The sequence below is a fragment of the Oncorhynchus masou genome, chromosome 24 (genome assembly GCF_036934945.1).
Source record: "Oncorhynchus masou masou isolate Uvic2021 chromosome 24, UVic_Omas_1.1, whole genome shotgun sequence".
In the NCBI taxonomy this organism is placed as follows: domain Eukaryota; kingdom Metazoa; phylum Chordata; class Actinopteri; order Salmoniformes; family Salmonidae; genus Oncorhynchus; species Oncorhynchus masou.
Window position 1 is genome coordinate 37,424,598 of NC_088235.1, and position 22,714 is coordinate 37,447,311.

Sequence of the window (22,714 nt, forward strand, 5' to 3'; positions counted from 1 at the left end):
GCATTCATTTGCTTAAACACACATTTACCATTCAAATACCATGTTCAGAATACTGTGCAAATGGAACAATCAATCTCATCTAATGAAATTATAATTTACAATCAGGTTTAGTGAGAAACACAAACAGTTCTATTGTTTTGTACGCCACTTACACACCTGTAGTTTACCACAAATGAGGGGACACAGTACCTTTAAAGAGATAATTGCCTTGCATACTCGTAAACAGGCATGTACAGATACAACCCCCAGATGTAATTAGCTCCAACTTATCCTCTATTCCTTTATGTAAATATACATCTCCTTTGCTTAAAGCAACAAGCTGTCACAATAATTAACATAATAGAAAAAGGGTCAGTTACATAACTGTCAATGATATACTTCTGAAAAAAGTTTGTTAGAAGACTGTTTATAATATATTTTCTAGCTACAGTATGATATTAGGAAATATTTATGAATTGTAGCTTGCTATGTTGAAGAGAAAGAGAAAGAAATAGAGAAAGACAATGAGTCACAACTCCTCCAGATTTGTGCAGACACAAACACATCTCCACATTCTGACACGAGGGAACCCCCAGACATAATATTAAAGTGAATCCCCCTCAAGTCAGTAAATGTCATCCGCAGCTCTGCATTACCTTGACATAGTGGAGCTGGGGCATCCCAATGATACAGTCCATTCCGATGCAACCGGCAGGTGGAATTTCTGGGGCCCACTAGCCTGTAGCCAGCATAACAATAGTACTGCAGCTTGCTTCCTGGACGCTCTCTTGTTCGATTAAGCACCCCTCCATTTCCAGGTGGGTCATTAATGCTACAATAAGGAGCTACATTGAAAAGAAAGAGTATTTTAAGTGTTTCTATATCATGCCACCATCTAAATGATTAACGATATGCTCTACATATACATTAGTACTTTATATTACATTACATTAGTATAACATGACATTACATAAGTATTCTCCAGAATTCTCAAAATCCCCTGCCCTAAATTAAAACCATTAATCGGGCTAAATGGTTGAGTCTAGGTTCTGGGTGATTAGACCACATGTTAAAACTCCAGGCAGCATATAATTTTAATTTACTTTGATGAATGCCCAAAGGACTGTTAAAGACGAAAGGAAAAAAAATCCCCTGGCTGGGTAAAGACTTCTTTACTCCCAAAGCAGTTTTGTAAAGATCAAGCAGAGGTGTATTACCCTGTCTGTGTTCAACATCCCTGCATTATTTAAAAAGCCTTTTACACAGTCTGACAGCACCGTGGTAGCCATTCTGAAGCCTTCAGAAACTATCACTCATTCTGACACGTCAGGCCTCAATGCAATGTAACCATTTTTTACTGCACAAGGGATGGCAAATTGAAAAAATAGGGAAACGTGGAAACAAACTGGAATAATAACCAGCACAGTGGCTGGAATGGCAAAAGGATCGACTAAAATGAATAGAGAGTAGAAAAGTGACAGAAAAGGCAGAGGGAGAGAAAAGAAATGGAAAGTAATCATGGCCACTGGGCTTTGTGAGCTATATATCATGTTTTGTCATTGGTGGAAATGTCTGTTTGAGTCACTGGACATGGCAGTTATTCAGCCAAATTCATTATGGGATCTTTGACCTCTATTATGGAGGACTTGCAAAAGGATCCCTGCAGGTATACATGTCTGGGCCCAGCCTAATGAGAGCTAACTTGGAAAAGTCTGACTTCCTCACACTCTTTGACCTAAATTGGATCCAAAGCAACTGCCTCAGCGGACAGAGGATGGTGTATAATCTTCTCTGACACCCACACAATAGCAAAAGGCTATGGTGCTTTTCCCCTATTTTGAATGTGCTGTTGTTCAAATGTTTCAGAATTCGTAAAATCAAATCAAATTGGATTTGTGTGCTGAATACAACAGGTGTAGACGTAACTGTGAAATGCTTGCTTACGAGCCCTTTCCAACGATGCAGAGTAAAACAATTATAATTAAAAATAACACAAAAGGAATAAAATGCACAAGAATGGAGCTATAAACAGAGAGTACCAGTACCAGATCAATGTGCAGAGGTATGAGGTATTTGAAGTAGATACTGTATGTACATGAAGGCAGGGTAAAGTGACTAGCCATCAGGATAGATAATAATAAGAGTAAAATAAAGAACTGAGTAGCAGCAGCAAATTATGAGTGTAAACGTGTGTGTGTTAAAATGTGTTTGTGTTGTGTCGGTATGCGCGTGTGTGTGTTTGTATTGTCGGTATATGTTTGTGTGTGTGTGTGTGTGTATGTGAATGTGTGAGGGTTTGTGTAGTGTCAGTGTAGTGTGTGTGTGTGTGTGTGTGTGTGTGTGTGTGTGTGTGTGTGTGTGTGTGTGTGTGTGTGTGTGTGTGTGTGTGTGTGTGTGTGTGTGTGTGTGTGTGTGTGTGTGTGTGTGTGTGTGTGTGTGTGTGTGTGTGTGTGTATATAGTCTCTATACAGTATATACTGTAGTATTGTGAGTGTGCATAGAGTCAATGCAAGATAGGGTCAGTGAAGATAGTCCAGGTAACCATGAATTAACTATTTAGCAGTCTTATGGCTATTTAGCAGTCTGATAGCATGGGGGTAGAAGTTGTCTTGAAACATAACAGTCAATCCTTATAAGAATTGTGATGCAATGCTGTAGGCATCCCCAAAGCAATTGTGAAACATAATGTCTTATCGCAAAAGGAAACATATGGTTATGCACTACAAACCTGTGTATCGGATTTTGAACCCTCTTTTGCTGGTTGCATGATCAGTGGACCATCTCAGGTAAAGGTGGTTGGTCTTGCTTGTAAAGTTTAACTGTGTGGAGTGATTTCCACTAAGGGCCACCAGCAAAGGGCTCTGACCAGATGGTCCTAACGGATAAAATAAACACTAAAACATTACAGTGCTCGTCATGGAATATTTTTTTTAAATCACGCATTGCTGACATTAAATAAATATTTGAAAACTGCACAAAAAAAACAATGCGTGTGACTTAGTTAAGGAAACTACCGTCAAAGATCTCAAGTTCGTCGAACTGCTTCTCACTCTGAAACATCTCCACGAAGATGGAAATAGTGTACGCAGGTTGAACTCTGATGACCCAGGAGCAGGTCTGAGAGTTGGGGTAGTTTTTAGGGAAACCTGGGCTAAGGATAACCCCGGATGAGAAGGCGCGTTCTTCATTTGCAGGACACTGAGCTAAAAGCACAACAAACACAAGCAGACAAGAATTACTCATGAGAAAAAGGTAATTGTTGCTACAATACACATCTTTATCACCCCAACTGTAGTTCTTGTGAACCTCTTCAGGTTGCAAATCCAAGTGAGCTTAGGGTTAATGATCTATGACAAGAAATAATGTGAAGGCATTTAACATTTTCATATTCTACCCTGTGGGCAAATAATAATGAAAACAAACCAAATGGACCATAGCTGCTTAGCTCCATTATGGAATTACAAAATTCAAGGAAACTGCTGTGCTTCTCTATCTCCCCAAAAAAGGCTTGGTAGTGCTTTGTGCTGTGCTTTAATAGAGCCATAGTGCTGCCTCCCATCTGTGTCATCGCGTTGGCACTATAATTAGAAATTATATGTATGAATAAGCCATTAAATCTGTGACTCACTTCTGTTAGAGCTCTGATTTACAAAGAGACACAGAGGCTCTAGCAGCACTGCACTTCCATGACAAAAAAGGGGTATTTGTTTTTTAACAGGGTGATACACACCTTGGAACAATGCCTACTAATACTGTAGTATAACGGAGTCATCACAAGGATGCAAGGGAACAAGGATCTTGGTAAGTAAGCATTTCACTGTAAGGTTATAATAATAAGCTGTAATAACTGTTGTATTCGGGGAAAATGTGCATAGATTTGCATAGAATGACAAAGGGCAGCAAACTGCCATGTTTGTATAAGCAGATAACATAAATAATTTATTGGAACTATCTGAGCTGAAAGTTCACCTCCTGTTCCCTTTTCAAGAAAAAATAAAATAATAATAGTCCAAATATTCTGGTCAGAACATTCTCTTACCTTCACAAGTAGGCGGAGGACTCTCAAACTGGAGATGAGAGTTGAGTTTACAGGTAAGCTCACTGTTGCCGACCAGGGTAAATCCAGGGAAGCAGCGATACTTCACAATGTCTCCTGGACAAAATAATTATTTAATTCGTCTTATAGCAGATGTGACATTATCAACGTCTGATGGAAACCTTGGATATTAAGGGTATTGTCTCTAGAGACATAACAACAGTTATATTACATAACAGCCTGTGTAATAACCAGTGTTGTGTTCGAGACCACCTACTGTAAAGCGAGGCCGATTTACGACTGGAGGAAATAAAGTCAGAGTCAAGACCAAGACGGGAGGGCAGGGTGAGACCGAGTCAAGACCGAGACAGGAGGGCGGGGTGAGACCGAGTCAAGACCGAGACTGGAGGGCGGGGTGAGACCGAGTCAAGACCAAGATGGGAGGGCGAGGGGTCCCAGACCAAATCAAGACCATGGTTGTATTTGTAGTAGGGTCAAATCGTCACCATATTAAGAGGTCAAAATGTCCAGTATTTCTGTGTTCATACTTCAGAACAACATGGATTCTTTAGACATTCAGAATGGTGAGAAAAAGCATGCTGAGGTCAAATAGAGAGCCACTCATAAATTACCTCTAACCCGAACAGGTCTATAATAGATAAAAAGCCATGTTACAATTTCCCCCGGCCCCCCCTTACTTATAATGAGCGTGCAACTTCCAAACAATGTCCCCACTCTTCCCTACCAGCGAATCAAGGAAATTCTGATTTGCGCGACAAAGTTTGAGAATATTTTTCAACGAAAGTAAAGGACGGTAATGTTATGAGTAAAGTAGTAAGCCCAGGTTTCAAGAGGCAATAAGATAGGCATGTGTCATGAAGGAGTGTGGATATTTGGTCTGGCAAAAAGGTTTTATGGGCTGACTGAATGGGAGCTGATAATTCTGAATTTTTCACTCCGCTAGTCTCGGTTGGTCTCAGCAAGAAATGACAAGTCCTCATTGTCCGAGTCCAAGTAAAAATGTATCTGACACCGAGACAAGACCAAGACACTCAATATGTGTCTCGAGACTGGACTCGAGACCGAGACTGGTCTTGAGTACTACAACACTGGTTATCATGGTTGTCCAAAAACTGCAGCATTGGTGACAATATGTATTTAACACATTTCAATTAAATTTCCTCTTCAACACTGAGCAAAAATGAGGATCACACACCACCATGGTACAGTAAACCCTCTTTGATTCAAAGTCACATAGGAACATGTTGAACTGAACAAGTAGTGGATCACTGCCTGATGTTCCACTGAAAATAATAAATGATGAATATGTGGATAACCCAGTGTTTATCATCTCCCTGGTTCACACTAACCTATTTCATAATCTTGATCTTCATATACTATTTCAGCTTCTTCCACTGTTGGGGGAGGTGGGCATTTCTTCAGACGATAGGCTGGAGGAGAGAAAGAAAGAATATGTATTTTGCCAAAAACTGTTTGCAAATTATGGCTACAACATAGAAAAATTATCCCTCAAATCACATTATTTCACACTATCATAATCAAATGTCACCCACAAGGGATAGGTTATACAACAATATAAAGGGATATATAAATACAAACTGCAACACTAAAATGTACTACACTTACTCAATCTCATATTAAAAACATGAGAATACTTTATTTATGATATTTTTAAACAGGTATTCAGCAAGCCTTAACAGTATTGCATTTTAGCTTCAACATGTTTGATTTGGAAGAGAAACTAACCATGGAAATTGAGGACAAAGAATCCACTTGTGGAGAAGTCACTGTGAAACTTGATAAGGACCTGATTGAAAGAACTGTAGGCTGACTCTAGCGCTGTATTACCACTGAAAATCCCAAGTTGTGGGTAGCTCTGCTCAGGGCCATCCCTGGAAGAGACCAGAAGGCATTGAAAATGCATTACATTTATAATGCACATGTTAAAGAGTGCAATAATGTCCAGCATTTCAGTGTGTCTTGGTTGAATTGATTTGTTCTCAAATCTATAGCAATATTTGAGCTCACTTTCAGATAAAAACATTACATTACAGACTGTTGAATGAAAAAGCAAAGAATTATGGCTTTACTGACTACTGGCCTCTTTTAATGGCTTCAAATAGTAGTAACTTATATAACTCACAGAGGTCTGTATTGTGGCAAAAAGTGTGTATTTTCCCCATTGATATACAGTGTTTTAATCCACTCTCTAGTGCTGCAGATTATTCTATTGTGACATTCAAGTGCATCTTCACTAGTAAAGGGAGGTAAGGCAACATGTACTGTACAGTAATATGATTATTTGTTTCCTGTCTTGCTGTATTTTTAGTATAACTCTGAGTCTTCCTATGCTGGTAGTTCTTCACAGAAAATACATATCAGACAATGGATTAACCGACGGGTGTTGTGAAATCATTAATCCCTTACCAAACAGCAATGTAATCCGTGACAGGCTCTGTCTGAAGCAGGGTGAAGTTGATGTAAATGCCATGTCCATGTGGCACGATGATAAGCCAGGTGCAGTCCTGTGAGTTAGGGTACTCATTTGGGTATTCAGGCGAGAATATGGTGCCATTCTGAGCTGTCATGTTGTAGCCACATGGAGCTGCATTAGAAGGGAAGAGGGAGCAGTATTATCACAGAGGGTATGTGTAGCATGTAGTGGGAATAGATGTTAAGTGGATTGGTCTCAGTAGCTTTGCTTGGCTTTGTCTGCTAACAATTTAAGAGCATTACTTCACCAATTGAACCTTCATTTCAAATCTTTGCTGGTAAATTATGTATACTCTACTACAGGTAGATAAAATATGAGCAGCAAACTTGAATTTTGACTGTGTTGACAACAGAATAAACCTCACACTTTATTGTACTATCATGCTGCCTCTTTCCCTGTTTTCCGGGATTAGTCAATTCTGCACATTGAGCATTGAAACTAAAAGGGAAAAGTGGCAATGACTTTAGATACTTCAACAAGAACCAGATATACCAAATACACTGCAAAAACACACTATCATCATGCTGAAAGGTGTGGTTGAGTGAGGGATTATTCAAACATTTTAAATATACATTAATCATATATATTTTTTAGCATTTTAAGTACATTTAAAATAATCTAAATTGGAACCATTCTAAATACATTTATTGCATTGTCAATTTTATTTGTATTTTATGAGCATTTAAGTATATTAAACACACTTATAATTATCTAAATTGGGACACTTTTTGTACTTAAATATTTTCTTAGTATATATAAAGAGCAAAAACACATATACTTTAAATACACTTCAGGTAAATATTACGTATATTTCTCATAAATTAGAATTATACTAAAATGTTATTTGAAATACAATTCCTGTATTTTCTTTAAAAAAAGTATTTATATTGTATTTCAAGTATACTTTTACAAATACAGTCATACTAATTAAGCACATCAGCTATTGTAATTAGCCATGTTACCTTAATTGACCAAGGCATCTTCTCAACCAATGTCAACATGCGATTTACAAAGCAGTTGTAGCTGAACCAACAATTTACTAACCACTTTTGTTAACTGTGCACCATGGCCATTTCACGCTTTAGTTATTCATATTACGGTAATAAGTTCACATTTCAATAAAATGAAACGTGTAATTAAAATTACACCATTATTCAGTTTGAAAATGAACATCAAAACATTTGAATAAGTTAAATATGAAGAACATTATCCTATTATAAATAAAAACTTCACATGCAGAAAAGGATGCTGGTAATATGCAAATGTTTGAGCTCATGCGTTTTTGAAAGTACACTTTAAGTATATTGTGTGGACATTTAAGACTCTTAAGTATTTTCTTGAGATATGAAAAAGTTTATTCTCAGGAAGCATGTTCCTCAGCTGTGCATGTTTTGTTATGTGGAATAAACTATTGTTATCATTGTGAACTTTCTCTGCACTCTTCTGAACAGGAATTCAGAAAGTACTATACTTGAACTCATTATTGGCACTGAAACTACAGTGACTTGCAAAAGTATTCATAACCCTTGGATTTTTTACACATTATATTGTTACAAAGTAAGATAAAAAATATTTTTTTTGTCAACAATCTACACAAAATATTCTGTCAAAGTGGAAGTTTTCAATGTAAAAATAATTTGATTGATAGAAATTAAATAACTCAAATACAGTGGGGCAAAAAAGTATTTAGTCAGCCACCAATTGTGCAGCCACTTAAAAAGATGAGGCCTGCAATTTTCATCGTAGGTACACTTCAACTATGACAGACAAAATGACAAGAAAAAAAATCCAGAAAATCACATTGTAGGATTTTTAATGAATTTATTTGCAAATTATAGTGGAAAACAAGTATTTGTTCAATAACAAAAGTTTCTCAATACTTTGTTATATACCCTTTGTTGGCAATGACAGAGGTCAAACAATTTCTGTAAGTCTTCACAAGGTTTTCACACACTGTTGCTGGTATTTTGGCCCATTCGTCCATGCAGATCTCCTCTAGAGCAGTGATGTTTTGGGGCTGTTGCTGGGCAACACGGACTTTCAACTCCCTCCAAAGATTTTCTATGAGGTTGAGATCTGGAGACTGGCTAGGCCACTCCAGGACCTTGAAATACTTCTTACGAAGCCACTCCTTTGTTGCCCAGGCAATGTGTTTAGGATCATTGTCATGCTGAAAGACCCAGCCACGTTTCATCTTCAATGCCCTTGCTGATGGAAGGAGGTTTTCACTCAAAATCTCACGATACATGGCCCCATTCATTCTTTCCTTTACACGGATCAGTCGTCCTGGTCCCTTTGCAGAAAAACAGCCCCAAAGCATGATGTTTCCACCCCCATGCTTCACAGTAGGTATGGTGTTCTTTGGATGCAACTCAGCATTCTTTGTCCTCCAAACACGACGAGTTGAGTTTTTACCAAAAAGTTATATTTTGGTTTCATCTGACCATATGACATTCTCCCAATCCTCTTCTCTATCATCCAAATGCTCTCTAGCAAACTTCAGACATGCCTGGACATGTACTGGCTTAAGCAGGGGGACACGTCTGGCACTGCAGGATTTGAGTCCCTGGCGGCGTAGTGTGTTACTGATGGTAGACTTTGTTACTTTGGTCCCAGCTCTCTGCAGGTCATTCACTAGGTCACCCGGTGTGGTTCTGGGATTTTTGCTCACCGTTCTTGTGATCATTTTGACCCCACGTGATGAGATCTTGCGTGGAGCCCCAGATCGAGGGAGATTATCAGTGGTCTTGTATGTCTTCCATTTCCTAATAATTGCTCCCACAGTTGATTTCTTCAAAACAAGCTGCTTACCTATTGCAGATTCAGTCTTCCCAGCCTGGTGCAGGTCTACAATTTTGTTTCTGTTGTCCTTTGACAGCTCTTTGGTCTTGGCCATAGTGGAGTTTGGAGTGTGACTGTTTGAGGTTGTGGACAGGTGTCTTTTATACTGATAACAAGTTCAAACAGGTACCATTAATACAGGTAATGAGTGGAGGACAGAGGAGCCTCTTAAAGAAGAAGTTACAGGTCTGTGAGAGCCAGAAATCTTGCTTGTTTGTAGGTGACCAAATACGTATTTATTTTCCACCATAATTTGCAAATAAATTCATTAAAAATCCTACAATGTGATTTTATGGATTTTTTTTACTTCTCATTTTGTCTGTCATAGTTGAAGTGTACCCATGATGAATATTACAGGCCTCTCTCATCTTTTTAAGTGGGAGAACTTGCACAATTGGTGGCTGACTAAATACCTTTTTGCCCCACTGTATACTCATTGCATAAACATTCGGAATGTATTCAGACCACTTGACTTTTTCTAAATTCTGTTATGTTACAGCCTTATTCTAAAATGCATTAAATAGTTTTTTCCCCCACATCAATCTATATACAATACCCCATAATGACAAAGCAAAAACCGTTTTCTTTACATGTTGCAAAAAAACAAAGCAAAACTTAAACATCACATTTACATAAGTATTCAGACCCTTTACCCAGTACTTTGTTGAAGCAGCGATTACAGCCTAGAGTCTTCTTCGGTATGAATGATGCTACAAGCTTGGCACACCTACCTGTATTTGGGGAGTTTCTCCCATTATTCTCTGCAGATCCTCTCAAGCTCTCATGTGAAGGTGAACCTTTGCACCAGTCTGAGATCCTGAGCACTTTGAAGCAGGTTTTCATCAAGGATCTCTCTGTACGTTGCTCCATTCATCTTTCCCTCAATCCTGACTAGTCTCCCAGTCCCTGCTGCTGAAAAACATCCCCACAGCTTGATGCTGCCACCACCTTGCAGGTTTCCTCCAGACGTGATGCATGGCATTCAGGACAAAAAGTTCAATCATTGTTTCATCAGAACAGAGAATCTTGTTTCTCAAGGTCAGAGTCCTTTAAACTCCTTTAAAGTGGGCTGTCATGTGCCTTTTAATGAGGAGTGGCTTCGGTCTGGCCACTCTACCACAAAGGCCTGATAGGTTGAGTGCTGCAGAGTTGATTGTCCTTCTGGAAGTTTCTCCCATCTCCACAGAGGAACTCTGGAGCTCTGTCAGAGTGACCATCAGGTTCTTGGTCACTTTCCTGACCAAGGCCCTTCTCCCCAAATTACTCAGTTTGGCCAGGCGGCCAGCTCTAGGAAGAGTCTTGGTGGTTCCAAACTTCTTCCATTTAAGAATGATGGAGGCCACTGTGTTATTGGGGACCTTCAATGCAGCATTTTTTGTACCCTTCCCCAGATCTGTGCCATGACACAATCCTGTCTCGGGCTCTATGGACAATTGCTTCGACCTCATGGCTTGGGTTTTGCTCTGACATGCACTGTCAACTGTGGGACTTTATATATACAGGTATATTTAATTAATTTTAGAATAAGTATGTTTTAGAATATTTATTTTGTTTACTTGCATTATTTCACTCTGTAAATAAAGTCATTATTGTTTCACAACAATGTTGTTGATCCATCCTCAGTTCTCCCATCACAGCCATTGAACTCTGCAACTGTTTTACAATCACCTATGGCCTCATGGTAACATCCCTGAGCAGTTTCATTCCTGTCCTGCAGCTCAGTTCAGTTCAGAAGGACGACTGTTTGTTTGATGTGTCTGGGTGGTTTATTACATAATCAACTGCATAATTATTAACTTGACCATGCTTAAAGATATATTCAATGTTTGATTGGATATTGTGAACGATCTACCAATCACTGCCCTTTTATGAGGCTTTCGAAAGGCTCCCTGATCTTGGTAGCGTAATCTGTGCCTGAAATGCAATACTTGACTGAGGGACCTTACAAATGTTGTATGAATGAGGGACAGAGGAAGGGTTAATCATAACAAAAATGATTACAAACCCCTATTATTTCACACAGTCTATGTAACATATTCTGTCATTTGTTAAGCCAAATTTGACTCCTGAACTAATTTAGGCGTGCCTAAACAAAGCAGCTGAATACTTATAAAATTACTATATCTTAGTTATCCAATTTGACACTACAGAGTATTTTGAGTTCATCGTTGACAACAAATCACATTTAAATCAATTCTAATCCCACTTTCTAACACAATTTGAAGAAATACAAGGGGTAGGAATACTTTTGCAATGTCCTGTATACTTAGTGTACCTGATCACTCAGAAGCAGTTTCATTTAAAAAAAATCAATAATTAAAAACAACTCCAAGTGTATTTTGAATGAATATTCCAAACTACAATTAAAGCGTTTGAAGTTGAAGTACAGTTTTAATGAGTGTGTTTAAGTTTAATGATAGTGAACATATAGTACACTAAAAGACTGAAAAAACATTGAATATAAAGTACACTTAAGTCTGTTTAGAGTGTAATGATATTATATTTATAGTATACTTCAGATATAATATACATCTCATATTTGAAGTATATTGTTCAAATGTTTTTGTATATTTAAGTATACTTTAGTATACTTGTAATATATTAAATATATTTTAAATCATTTGGGATGACTCTGGGTAATCTTTGGAGGTATTGATTGATTAAGGCTTTTTCAGCTCTCACTGCTCAAATCAGAAGCAATTTAGAAGGCGCCCCAGTAGTGTGGGTCTTAACTGGAGCAGTTTTCAAAGGCAGTAATTGTCACGCCCTGGCCATAGTTTACTTTGTATGTTTCTATGTTTTGGTTGGTCAGGGTGTGATCTGAGTGGGCATTCTATGTTGGATGTCTTGTTTGTCTATTTCTGTGTTTGGCCTGATATGGTTCTCAATCAGGGGCAGGTGTTAGTCATTGTCTCTGATTGGGAACCATATTTAGGTAGCCTGGGTTTCACTGTGTGTTTGTGGGTGACTGTTCCTGTCTCTGTGTTTTGCACCAGATAGGGCTGTTTTTGTACGTTTGTTATTTTAATGTATAGTTTCCTTATTAAATAAAATGAATCACAACTACGCTGCATTTGGTCCGCTCCTCCTTCCCACAACGAAAGCTGTGACAGTAATTAGAGTCAGTTTTGGAAAACAATTTTTTCGTGCAGAGTTAAAACAACAGAACTTCACTTCAAGAGCATTACGAGAAATAGGTAATGGCTGGATAGAATTCTAGTGTAGGGCTAAAACACTTCCTTACAAATACATTCTAAAATAGTTTGATAAACTGTAAAACAAAGAAGTCATTTATGCTTTTGGTGAAACATCTGAAATGTATAATATTAATTCATGCTCACCCTCACACCGGGGAAAGGGATGATTCCATTTTCTGTTGATTCCATGTTGGCATGTGAGCACAGGATGTCCAATCAGAATGTATCCAGGAAAGCATTCAAAAGTTATTGATTGGCCAGCATTGTAGTCATTATTAATAATATATCCATTAGGGAATTGAGTAGGGTCTTGGCAATTCTGCAATTCATATGCTGAGAGAGAGAGAGAGAGAATAATTATTATAACAGGAATATACGTACTATCACCACAACAAGACAGTTTCAAACAAATTCTGTGCTCCACAGGTGACTCATCCCACTTAACCTTTTGAGACAGTACTGGAACACATGCCACCTGTCAGACACATTTCCACCAAATGCCACAGTGACATGTGAATTTCAAGCATATGCCATCAACAAAGAATGGCCATCAGGATATCATCAAGCTTTTATATTTCAACTTAAAAATACATTACCGTTCAAAAGTTTGGGGTCACTTAGAAATGTCTAATTGTCAACTTTTTTTTGCTTGTCTTTCAAAAACAAAGACATTTCTAAGTGACCCCAAACTTTTGAACGGTAGTGTACATCAGCGTTACTCCAAAAGCTAATGAGGCTTGATAAAGCTGACAATAGACATATACAGTTAACATTGCCTGACGACTCAAATTGAATTATTCCGCTGTTCTATGTTAGCTACAGGCTTCAGTCTGAGAGTGCCATCGTCGAAGTCGTTTGTGGTGACGCCAAAATGAGGGGTGTTATATAAATGTCATCAGTGATTGGATCATCTCTAACCTATCAGAGTATAAATGCCAATGAATAATTTTCAAAACACTGCTTTACCCACATGTGTTCTGGCTCTGGCCCAACCCATCGGTTTCTGGGCTCAATCAGAACGGTTAGAATGTGTTTGCGTTCTAGAAATCTTCAGGGAGGTATTCAGATCCAGACTAATTGCGGAGACTAAACTGGCATTTGGCTAGAGAAAGAAGTTTGGGTAGTCAGGCAACAATGAACTAGCCTGTAAGTAGCAATTGTCAAATGAGATGTAGTATTCTAGCCATATGGTTTTTTTGTCTGCTAAGAGGAGAGGAGGGAAAGCCAGAATATGAACCCACTGGCCTAGAAGTGGGAGAAGAAGACATACAGGGTTATCTCTTGTAAGGTGGAAGCCATACACTCAACATCTAAATGCCACTCTACATTGATTCTGAATGCTTTATCCAGACGGGAGCAGCCACATAATGGAGTAACCTCTCAATGCTCCTAAGAGGGCAGATTCTCAGATAATTTAACTGACAGGCACTTAAGTCCTTGAATTTGACATTCCATCTATTTTCCATTTAACATTTAATCACTGAGTTGCTTCCTAAAAAGAGAGCTAGAGTATATCAACAGAAGATAGGTAAAAACAGTGACAATAAGGATTTCACATCGGCCTTTTCCATAGATTGTTTTCCAGATGTGGCACAAAATCCCCCAAAACAACAACCAAGTACCAAAATTGTCAATTGAAACCAATAGAGACCAAGCTCGTTTAGAAGAAACGGAGCGAGACGGATAGGGAAAACACTGTTTCACATGGTTGATGAAAACAGAGTATACCTCACCTTGGTAGGCCAGTTTGAATCCCTGCCTGTTTTCGGAGTGGTCACTGTAGAAGTGGATCATGGTCTCATGTGTTGTACTCAGCAGGTTGGGTGGCAGCTGACTTCCGCTGAACTGTCCAATCAGAGAGCTGCTGTGCTGCGGCCCATTTCGCACCTCTAAAAAATCATGGTTGTCTTCAGAGGAGAAGTTGAAAAACTGAATATGAGCACCTGTAAAACACAGAAATATTATATGAGGTATACTGTATGAACAATGTTAATTTCATAATCAAAACAAGCATCAGTGTTAAATGGTTTAAGTCCCATTAACCTAAAGCTTTAACTGTTAACAGAAATTGTGGCACGTGTTGTAATCATTTAATGCATTCAGCTGACATTAGCATGTGGTTTATTTTCACCTGTTGTCCTAGCCATGTTGAGAGAAACTATTCAACAAATCATTACGATGGTACAAATGATTCCGCAATATGACATTAAGATTTTATTTTACCTTTATTTAACCAGGCAAGTCAGTTAAGAACAAATTCTTATTTTCAATGACAGCCTAGGAACAGTGGGTTACCTGCCTGTTCAAGGGCAGAATGACAGATTAGTACCTTGTCAGCTTGGGGGTTTGAACTTGCAACCTTCTGGTTCCTAGTCCAACTCTCTAACCACTAGGCTACCCTGCCGCCCCAGATCAACTTGTGTTTTTCCAGGGGATACACAGAAGTGGGAAATTATTATAATCAATTTCAGTGTGTTTTTCTGGTAAATTGTGTTCTGTTAGTTCAAGGCCTAATGCTGGAGGAAAGCATTTGCCACTTGGTGATGCTTAGGACAATCCATTGAAGGATAATCTTGTATTTATGCATCCATATACCACTTTCTTACAATGCTTTATTCTACCCAGTCTGTCTGTCCTAAAAGCTCAAATTAGCGTCTGCAAAAGCATTTTATGTGTCTTATAAAAAATATTGGGCCGTGTAAACAACACAAACGTATGCATTGTTGGTATACACACAGTACAAAATTATTGTTTTTATTCTCACTTGGAGTGGCTGCTTGATAAGGCAGAAAATTGCTTTTGTATATCTCGACGTGTTACAATATTTTTCTTAGGTTGGGTAAAGAACATAAAGAGCCTGAATAGCTGAATAGCTTTTTAAAATCACACACAATTACCTAACATCTGGAATGGTTACTTTGTTCTGGACTATGAAGAACCACCAATATGTGGTCTGCAAACAACAGTTCTCTTGTCGAGTTGCTGTGACTTTGTTTTGTTTTTACATCTGATTTTCGATAAATATAACATTTTAACGACCACATTTATACAAGGTAATTTGATTAGTATACTTTACGGATTTAAACTCACAGCAAAGGTTAAAAAAAATGTTGATAAATAAAGCAAGAGGATAACTAAGGGGGGACCCACTATCCATTTTCCTAAGGACTACCTTTTGTTAGTTCCAACAAAATGCCAAAAAATAAAGCTATTATCGCTGAGCTTGTTAACATTAGCCATGGCTCCTTATCATTATTGTTACCATAGCAGGTTCCTCACCATATCCAACTGGTAAAAGAATCCTCCATGTACAATCCAGGTTACCAGGGTAGTTGCCAGGGAATCCAGGACTTAAAATAACATTGTTCAAGTCATGTACTGTTCCACCACACTTTGCTGGAAAGGAAAAAGCACATAATGCGTGGTACACATTGTAAAACAGTGCAGACAATGAATAGCACTGAAACTGTCAAAAAGAGCCTTGAATGTGACTATTTCAAAGTAAAAGTTCTTACCAATGCAGAGTGGGGGAGGGTAGTTCCAGCGCCGCACGGTTCCTGGCATACATGATATATGGGAGTGGCCCTGGAAAAGAGTTTCCCAGCAGAAGTAAAGGCAGGGGGTTTCTCTCTAAGCACACTGAACTCAGAGACAAATCACTGTTTGCCTCTGTTACTGAGTTTACCATGCATACATGTGACTCAGCACACATCTCTGCACATTTACTTATTGAATAAAGCTTTGCATGTTGACATATCAGTGGGAATACAGCAGACATGGTTCTCTAAAAGACAAAAGCTCTCACCTGCAGCATGTATCCCGGTTCACAGCTGAATGACACTACTTCGTTGACCATGTACCTGTCCCCTGTTTTGATCCCGTTGGCAGGCACCATCGGTTCTGGACAGGTGGTGAGACCAACGGCTGGATGAAGCAGAGAGAGAGAGAACAGGTGTCATCATGTCTGGTTAGGTAGAATATTTAATGATGCACATCACAAGAATGTTTGGTCTTTATTCCTCAGTTTGGTGATCATGTTTTGAGACTTATGTGTTTCAGAGTTGCACAGTAGTTATCAAATCTGGAGCAACAAGAGGCAAACACATTGGAGAACATTGCAAAGCCAATTGGATGTGATTATTGAATGCTGTGAACAGGCTCTAGTATAGCCTATAGCTAATTAAATAGATAAAATGTAGATTGGTTTTGTCATGATGACGTAATGATTTTAGTAAGTTTAAGTTTTGTATATTCAAATAATTTGTCTTTTGGATCAAGGGCGAAACAGTACAGATGGGGGTCCTCTCACAGATTTTTTTGTTGTTGACATTTAAAACGCATTTCCTGTAATTCTACACAGTTTGACATTACTTATTGTGCCTCTGAGGGGTATTTTAAGGGCTATATGGAATGGTATTTTGAAAACACAGTATAAGTGGAAGGATAAGTGGAGGGCTGTCCAACAGATATCTTTTGGGGAAAACGGCTAACTTCCTGCATTTCAACACATTTGGCCATGGGGCAGAGAGAAAAATGTGCTGTTTTATAGCTTATCTCATGCTATTCTTCACAATTTGCAATTAGGATGATAGAACATTTTGCAGGTTAAAGTTAATTTCCTGCTACTCTACACATTGTTCCATGAGGCTGAGAGAAAACCTTGTAGTTTTAAAGTAACAGTCCAGTTTATATTCTACCAAGGCAGCAGCTACTCTTCCTGGGTTGTCCAGCAATATTAAGGCAGATATACAATTTTAAAAACATTACAATACATTCACAGGTTTCACACCATTCCAACACAGAAAATGTGCTTTTTAACATAGCTTTTCTTCCCAAAAAGTTGAATTATTTCACTCATATCGTAATTAATTATATGTCATATTTCATAGAAATCTGGAAACACTGGTTGACCTTTTGAAAAAATAAGAATAAATAAAAAATGACGGCTTTAAACTGTATAACTGTTTAATGCACCATCATACCAAAATCATTTAATGCTTAAAAGAAAAATGGATGAATAAGATATTTGCCTACAGAAGTGACATTTCCTATTGATCCTTACAGAACCGTCCCAAAAAAAATCCTATGAAATGATGTCAACACATACTGGAGGAGTTACTAGCTAGCTACAAGTGGCTGGCTTAGCTAAAGAATTAGCTACAGTACGTTGGTCTGGGTGCGCATGACCCGAATGACACAATGATGAACCACCAAAGGCACACCCCATTTCTGTTTGTAAATTGAGAAAGAGGAGGAGTTCAAATCAATCAAATGTTATTTGTCACATGCTTCGTAGACAACAATTGTAGACTACCAGTGCTTACTTATGGGTCCTTTTCCAACAATGCAGAGTTAAAGATAAGATAAAAAAGAAAAAATTAAATAGTGACACAGTGAATAACTAATAAAAAATAACGAGTAAAATACCATGGTTATATACATGGAGTACCAGTACAGAGTCGATGTGCAGGGGTACGAGGTCATTGAGGTAGCTATGTATTGTACATATAGGTAGGGGTAAAGTGACTTGCAGCAGCGTATGCGGTCAGTGTGAAAGTAAGTGTGTATGTGCATGTGTGTGTAACAAACTGTAAGTCACTCTGGATAAGAGCATCTGCAAAATGACTAAAATGTCAACGTATATGTGTGAGACGTCAGTATGCATGTGTGTGCATGTTATGTGTGCGTGGGTGTATGTAGTGTGTGTGTGTGTGTGTGTGTGTGTGTGTGTGTGTGTGTGTGTGTGTGTGTGTGTGTGTGTGTGTGTACTGGGGTCTTGGTGTAAGTGTGTGTGAGTGTGTGGGTAGAGTCCAGTGTGTGTGTGAATAGAGTCAGTGCAAAAGAGTTGCTGCAAAAAGGGTCAATGCAGGTAGTCTGGGTAGCCATTTGATTAGCTATTTAGCAGTCATGTTTAGAAGTCTTGTGGCTTGGGGGTAGAAGCTGTTGAGGGTCCTGTTGGTTCCAGACTTGGTGCATTGGTACCGCTTGCGGTAGCAATGTGAACAGTCTGTGGCTTGGGTGGCTGGAGTCTTTTGCAATTTGTTGGGCCTTCCTCAGATACTGCCTAGTATAGAGGTCCTAGATGCCAGGGAGCTTGGCCCCAGTGATGTACAGTACATGGATCGTTTATCGTGCCCAAAGTCGACCGCTAAAGCTAATTTCATGCAATTCTAATGACGTGGTCTTATGCTATCTGTGGGCCCCTGACCTCCAATAATATATTTTGGGATTTTAAAGAAATAATTGGGGGGACACGAATCGACCTGTTCTGAATATTGGGGGCAGACATGTCTGCCCATCCCCCATGGCAATTTCACCTATGATTTGGATGGATAAACCCACAGTCATGGGAAGGTAATGCTGATAAATGACTACAGTTGGGGTACCCAGGTGCACAGGGTATTGACAAAATGATGAAGCTATAAGTGCCATTTCTTCTGTGTAACCTTTGTCTCTATGCTTTTGAATTTAGAATGCAAAAGCTGTATTGTTAAAAAATCAGACAACAGCATAACCACTGATCTGCGTTATGCAAATACATTATGTAATTAAACATCTTTAAAGCATCTTTCAGTAGGTTAAAACTGTACACACTGCAGTATGAGGCGGTGAGAGAGCGTGTTGCCATGACAACCACGTTAAGTCAAGCCAATGAAAGGAGAACCTGTATAAATTCGTCTTGTTTGGATGTACGACTCAGCAGATGGCACTGTGCCGTTGTGAGTGTGTGTAAAACTGCCTCATTGTTTCTCTCCCTATCAATAGCAAAGCACTTTCACATGCAATGCTTAGTCCTACAATACCAAACATGAAAAAAGGTAAACTGTTTCAAACAGGGAAGCCCAAATGGCTGTTGGGGGATGGGGTGAGACTATGGAGATTAAACATTAGCTTTGGTTCCTGGAGAATTCACAGCAGAATTCGGAGCAAGTTACTTTCAATAGATTTTAAGGAGCATGTGCTCATGTTCAGGAGGGGGTGAGTGGAGATTAATACAACTGTTGAAAAACCATTTGAACCACAAAAGGAAAACTGGGAATTTCTTTAAATGCTAAGGCATCAGAACACTGGCTTATACCAAACTACTAGCACATCATTTATTTTTTATCAATATCACTTGTTAATTCCAATTCCATCTAGCTGACACTCACATTACACATACCAACCATTTTAAATGTTTTTCTGCAGAATAAATCAATAAAATGCCACATGGCCATATTCTCTCAGATGATAAATGATAACCCTTGAGCATAAACAATCTGACATTTTCTCCACAAGCACAGAGGACTGATCCAGGCAGGAATTCAGCCTTCAAGATCTAGAAAGTCGAACATTTGACACACTTGTCTCGTCAACCGAGCTCTAACTAATTCACCATCTTAATAGGTAATCAAAACACGTGCCATGAATCTCCTAACTGCGTAATAACTTTGGCACTTCGCAACTACTGCGTCCAAGACAGATTTAGTCTTGGATCATTAAGATGCAGCCACAGTCATCCGATGCTAAACATTAAGAATGAACCTAAAAGTCAATGACAGCCATCTCGGTGCAAATATCATTCTATCATTCTGCTTTCATTCTGATTATATCTATTTTTACAGTACAAGTAGCTCTGGAAATAAAAGCATTTGGACAGTGTATGTCCTTTACATACATTTCTTTCCCCTCTTCTGCAGAACATTGCAGAAATGGCATGGCTTTATAATGCATAACGCTTCCAGGAAGACATACTGACAATTATGTGTAATATTCAAGAGAACTGGCAAATAGTATATATTAAATTGGCTTAAACCATCTTAATTTGGAACATCATGACATTCTCAGCAGGTCTTAGTTTTGTCCAAGTCTATTAGCAAGGTCGGGCTAAGATTCTTTTGCCCAGCATTTGCACATGCCTCCTTGGTCTGAACCTGCCTGTTCTGCGTTCTTTTATCTTTATTTGACCAGGTCATTTACATTTATACATGTAACAGCGACCTGGAAAGGGAAGTGTTGCTATGGAGAGATGAAGGGTTAAACAAGTCAATTCAAAGATAGATAAATTGGTTGCTGTTGCCATGTTTGAAGGAGGTTCCAGGTTGGCAATTGAGCCAGGACTCAAAGGTTAATATGCCTAATCTAGCATGTAGGTTTGTGTTGTGGGGCGTGTACCCACTGGGCACAGGTGTCAATTTAACGTGAAATGACATGGAAACACAGTTGATTCAACCAGAGTGTGCCCAGTGGGTAGTGAACAGAAGGAGTCATGACCTTCGTTAAATATCTTCTCTCCATATACAGTGTGGTCCGAATTTATTGAACCCTTGATAAAGATGAGCAAATATGATTGTACAAAATAAATAAATAAAACACTGAGCTATGTTGTATGCTCAAAAAAATTGTATAAATTAATATAATTCCCCTAATACAATTGTTCAGAGAAAGAGATTTGGCTTGACAGTAATACTTTTTTTCTCAAAAAGCTACGAGTAAATATTATTGTCACCCCTGTTTTCAATACCTTTCAATAACTCACCTTCAATAACTCACCTTATGAGGATAACAGATAAACATTTTATGAGTTGGAGAACACATTGGAAGAGATCTTAGACCATTCCCGGTGGTGGAAATAGTACACAGTTGTCATCTTTAAAAGTAAAGATACCTTAATAAAAAATTACTAAAAGTGAAAGTTACCCAGTAAAATACTACTTGCGTAAAAGTCTTAAAGTATCTGAATTTAAATGTATTTAAGTACAATGGTGGAAAAAGTACTAAATTGTCATACTTGAGTAAAAGTAAAAAGTAAATTATATATATATAAAAAAAATGTTTTTAAGCAAACCAGATGGCATGATTTTATTTTAAATGTTTTATTAATGGACAAACCGGCACATTCCAACACTCAGACATATTTTACAAATGCAGTACTTTAAAGTATTTTTACTTAAGAGCTTTACACCACTGACAATTCCACCATACAGAATCCTTTCAGATCCTTGATATCCTTCATCTGCACTTATGGACTGCCCTCTTCAATTCAGGTGTTAACATTTGTTGGATGACATGAAAATATAGCTCTTTGGCCACGCACACCAATGGTGGGTTTGGCATCGAAATGAAAATGCATGAGCAGAAATGCATGAGCACAATGCTAGTCGATATATAGGGGGGTCTGAAATATAGGGGGGCAGGGCAATATGGCTGCTGGCCTCCGTATTAAGCTACAGCTCATGCAGCGCTGAGAGAAATAATCTCTCGGCTCAAGATAAGAGACTGAAAACCCTCTTTATGACAGACCAGAGCCTGGTTTCCCGATAGCGATGGAATTTAGGCTTACAAGTATTTTAACGATGCATCTTTCCTACAGGAAGCACTGGTCTCGGGTCAGCTTCTCCATTCAAATAATTCCTTAACATTGTAATTATTTCACAAAACAGACGACGGATCAGCTCTTAGAGATATTACCACTTACGGCTTCAAATATTGAGGCGGCTTATCATAATGCTTACCCAATAAAAATGCACAAAATCGCAGATTTCATTTCGCACATTATCCTTAAATATACTGAGACAAATTACAGACAGTAGCCTACAAGTAGCAAAATAGAACTCAAATGATTGAACATGAAATGTATTTCAACATGCAGTCATCTCAGTTTTCATTATAGAAGCATATTTTTATACGTCGCTTTGTTTGCATCAATTGCAAAGACATTGGCAACTTTGTATTTGTAGTCGACTTTGTTCTGAAGTTATTGGCAGTCACAGAGTTGGATAAACCATGTTATTTTATGTTTAGTGGAGACCTTCAGTGTATAAAGTGTCGTGGGAGGACAAAAAACCATCTAGCGATGCACTTCACTGTTCTATGGGTTGTCTGAGGCAGATCTTAGATTGCGGGCATTTTTCAAGCACAACGTTAATAAAAATGATTTTGGTAAACAGTTCTGAGATTTAACGATCCTCCTACAAAGGTTCTGAAAATTTACTTTAAGATGTTTTTTGAGAAACCGAGAACGGTTTATTTAGTTGTAAAGCTCAAATACAAATTTGGTAGGTTTCCTGGTTGGATCTACTGTATATCACATTGCACACTGGCTGCACATAGGGCCTATCCTTCTAAGTGGACTGAGAGAGAGTATAAATCATGACATGCCACAGC

The 22,714-nt window shown here is 38.5% G+C and overlaps 1 protein-coding gene across 1 annotated transcript in view; it reads right to left on the reverse strand.

Moving 5' to 3' along the window:
* The window catches only part of LOC135512133 (CUB and sushi domain-containing protein 1-like), a 502,291-nt gene that overhangs the window by 62,113 nt on the left and 417,464 nt on the right, over nucleotides 1-22,714 (reverse strand). The window contains exons 38-49 of the mRNA XM_064933828.1: nucleotides 16,374-16,492; nucleotides 16,084-16,153; nucleotides 15,848-15,964; nucleotides 14,302-14,511; nucleotides 12,713-12,901; nucleotides 6,464-6,641; nucleotides 5,783-5,928; nucleotides 5,386-5,466; nucleotides 4,019-4,132; nucleotides 2,994-3,182; nucleotides 2,708-2,854; nucleotides 636-824 (exon numbers count right to left, since the gene is read on the reverse strand). Of these exons, the coding sequence (XP_064789900.1) occupies nucleotides 636-824; nucleotides 2,708-2,854; nucleotides 2,994-3,182; nucleotides 4,019-4,132; nucleotides 5,386-5,466; nucleotides 5,783-5,928; nucleotides 6,464-6,641; nucleotides 12,713-12,901; nucleotides 14,302-14,511; nucleotides 15,848-15,964; nucleotides 16,084-16,153; nucleotides 16,374-16,492 (1,749 nt within the window). The remainder of the gene's footprint in view (nucleotides 1-635; nucleotides 825-2,707; nucleotides 2,855-2,993; nucleotides 3,183-4,018; nucleotides 4,133-5,385; nucleotides 5,467-5,782; nucleotides 5,929-6,463; nucleotides 6,642-12,712; nucleotides 12,902-14,301; nucleotides 14,512-15,847; nucleotides 15,965-16,083; nucleotides 16,154-16,373; nucleotides 16,493-22,714) is intronic.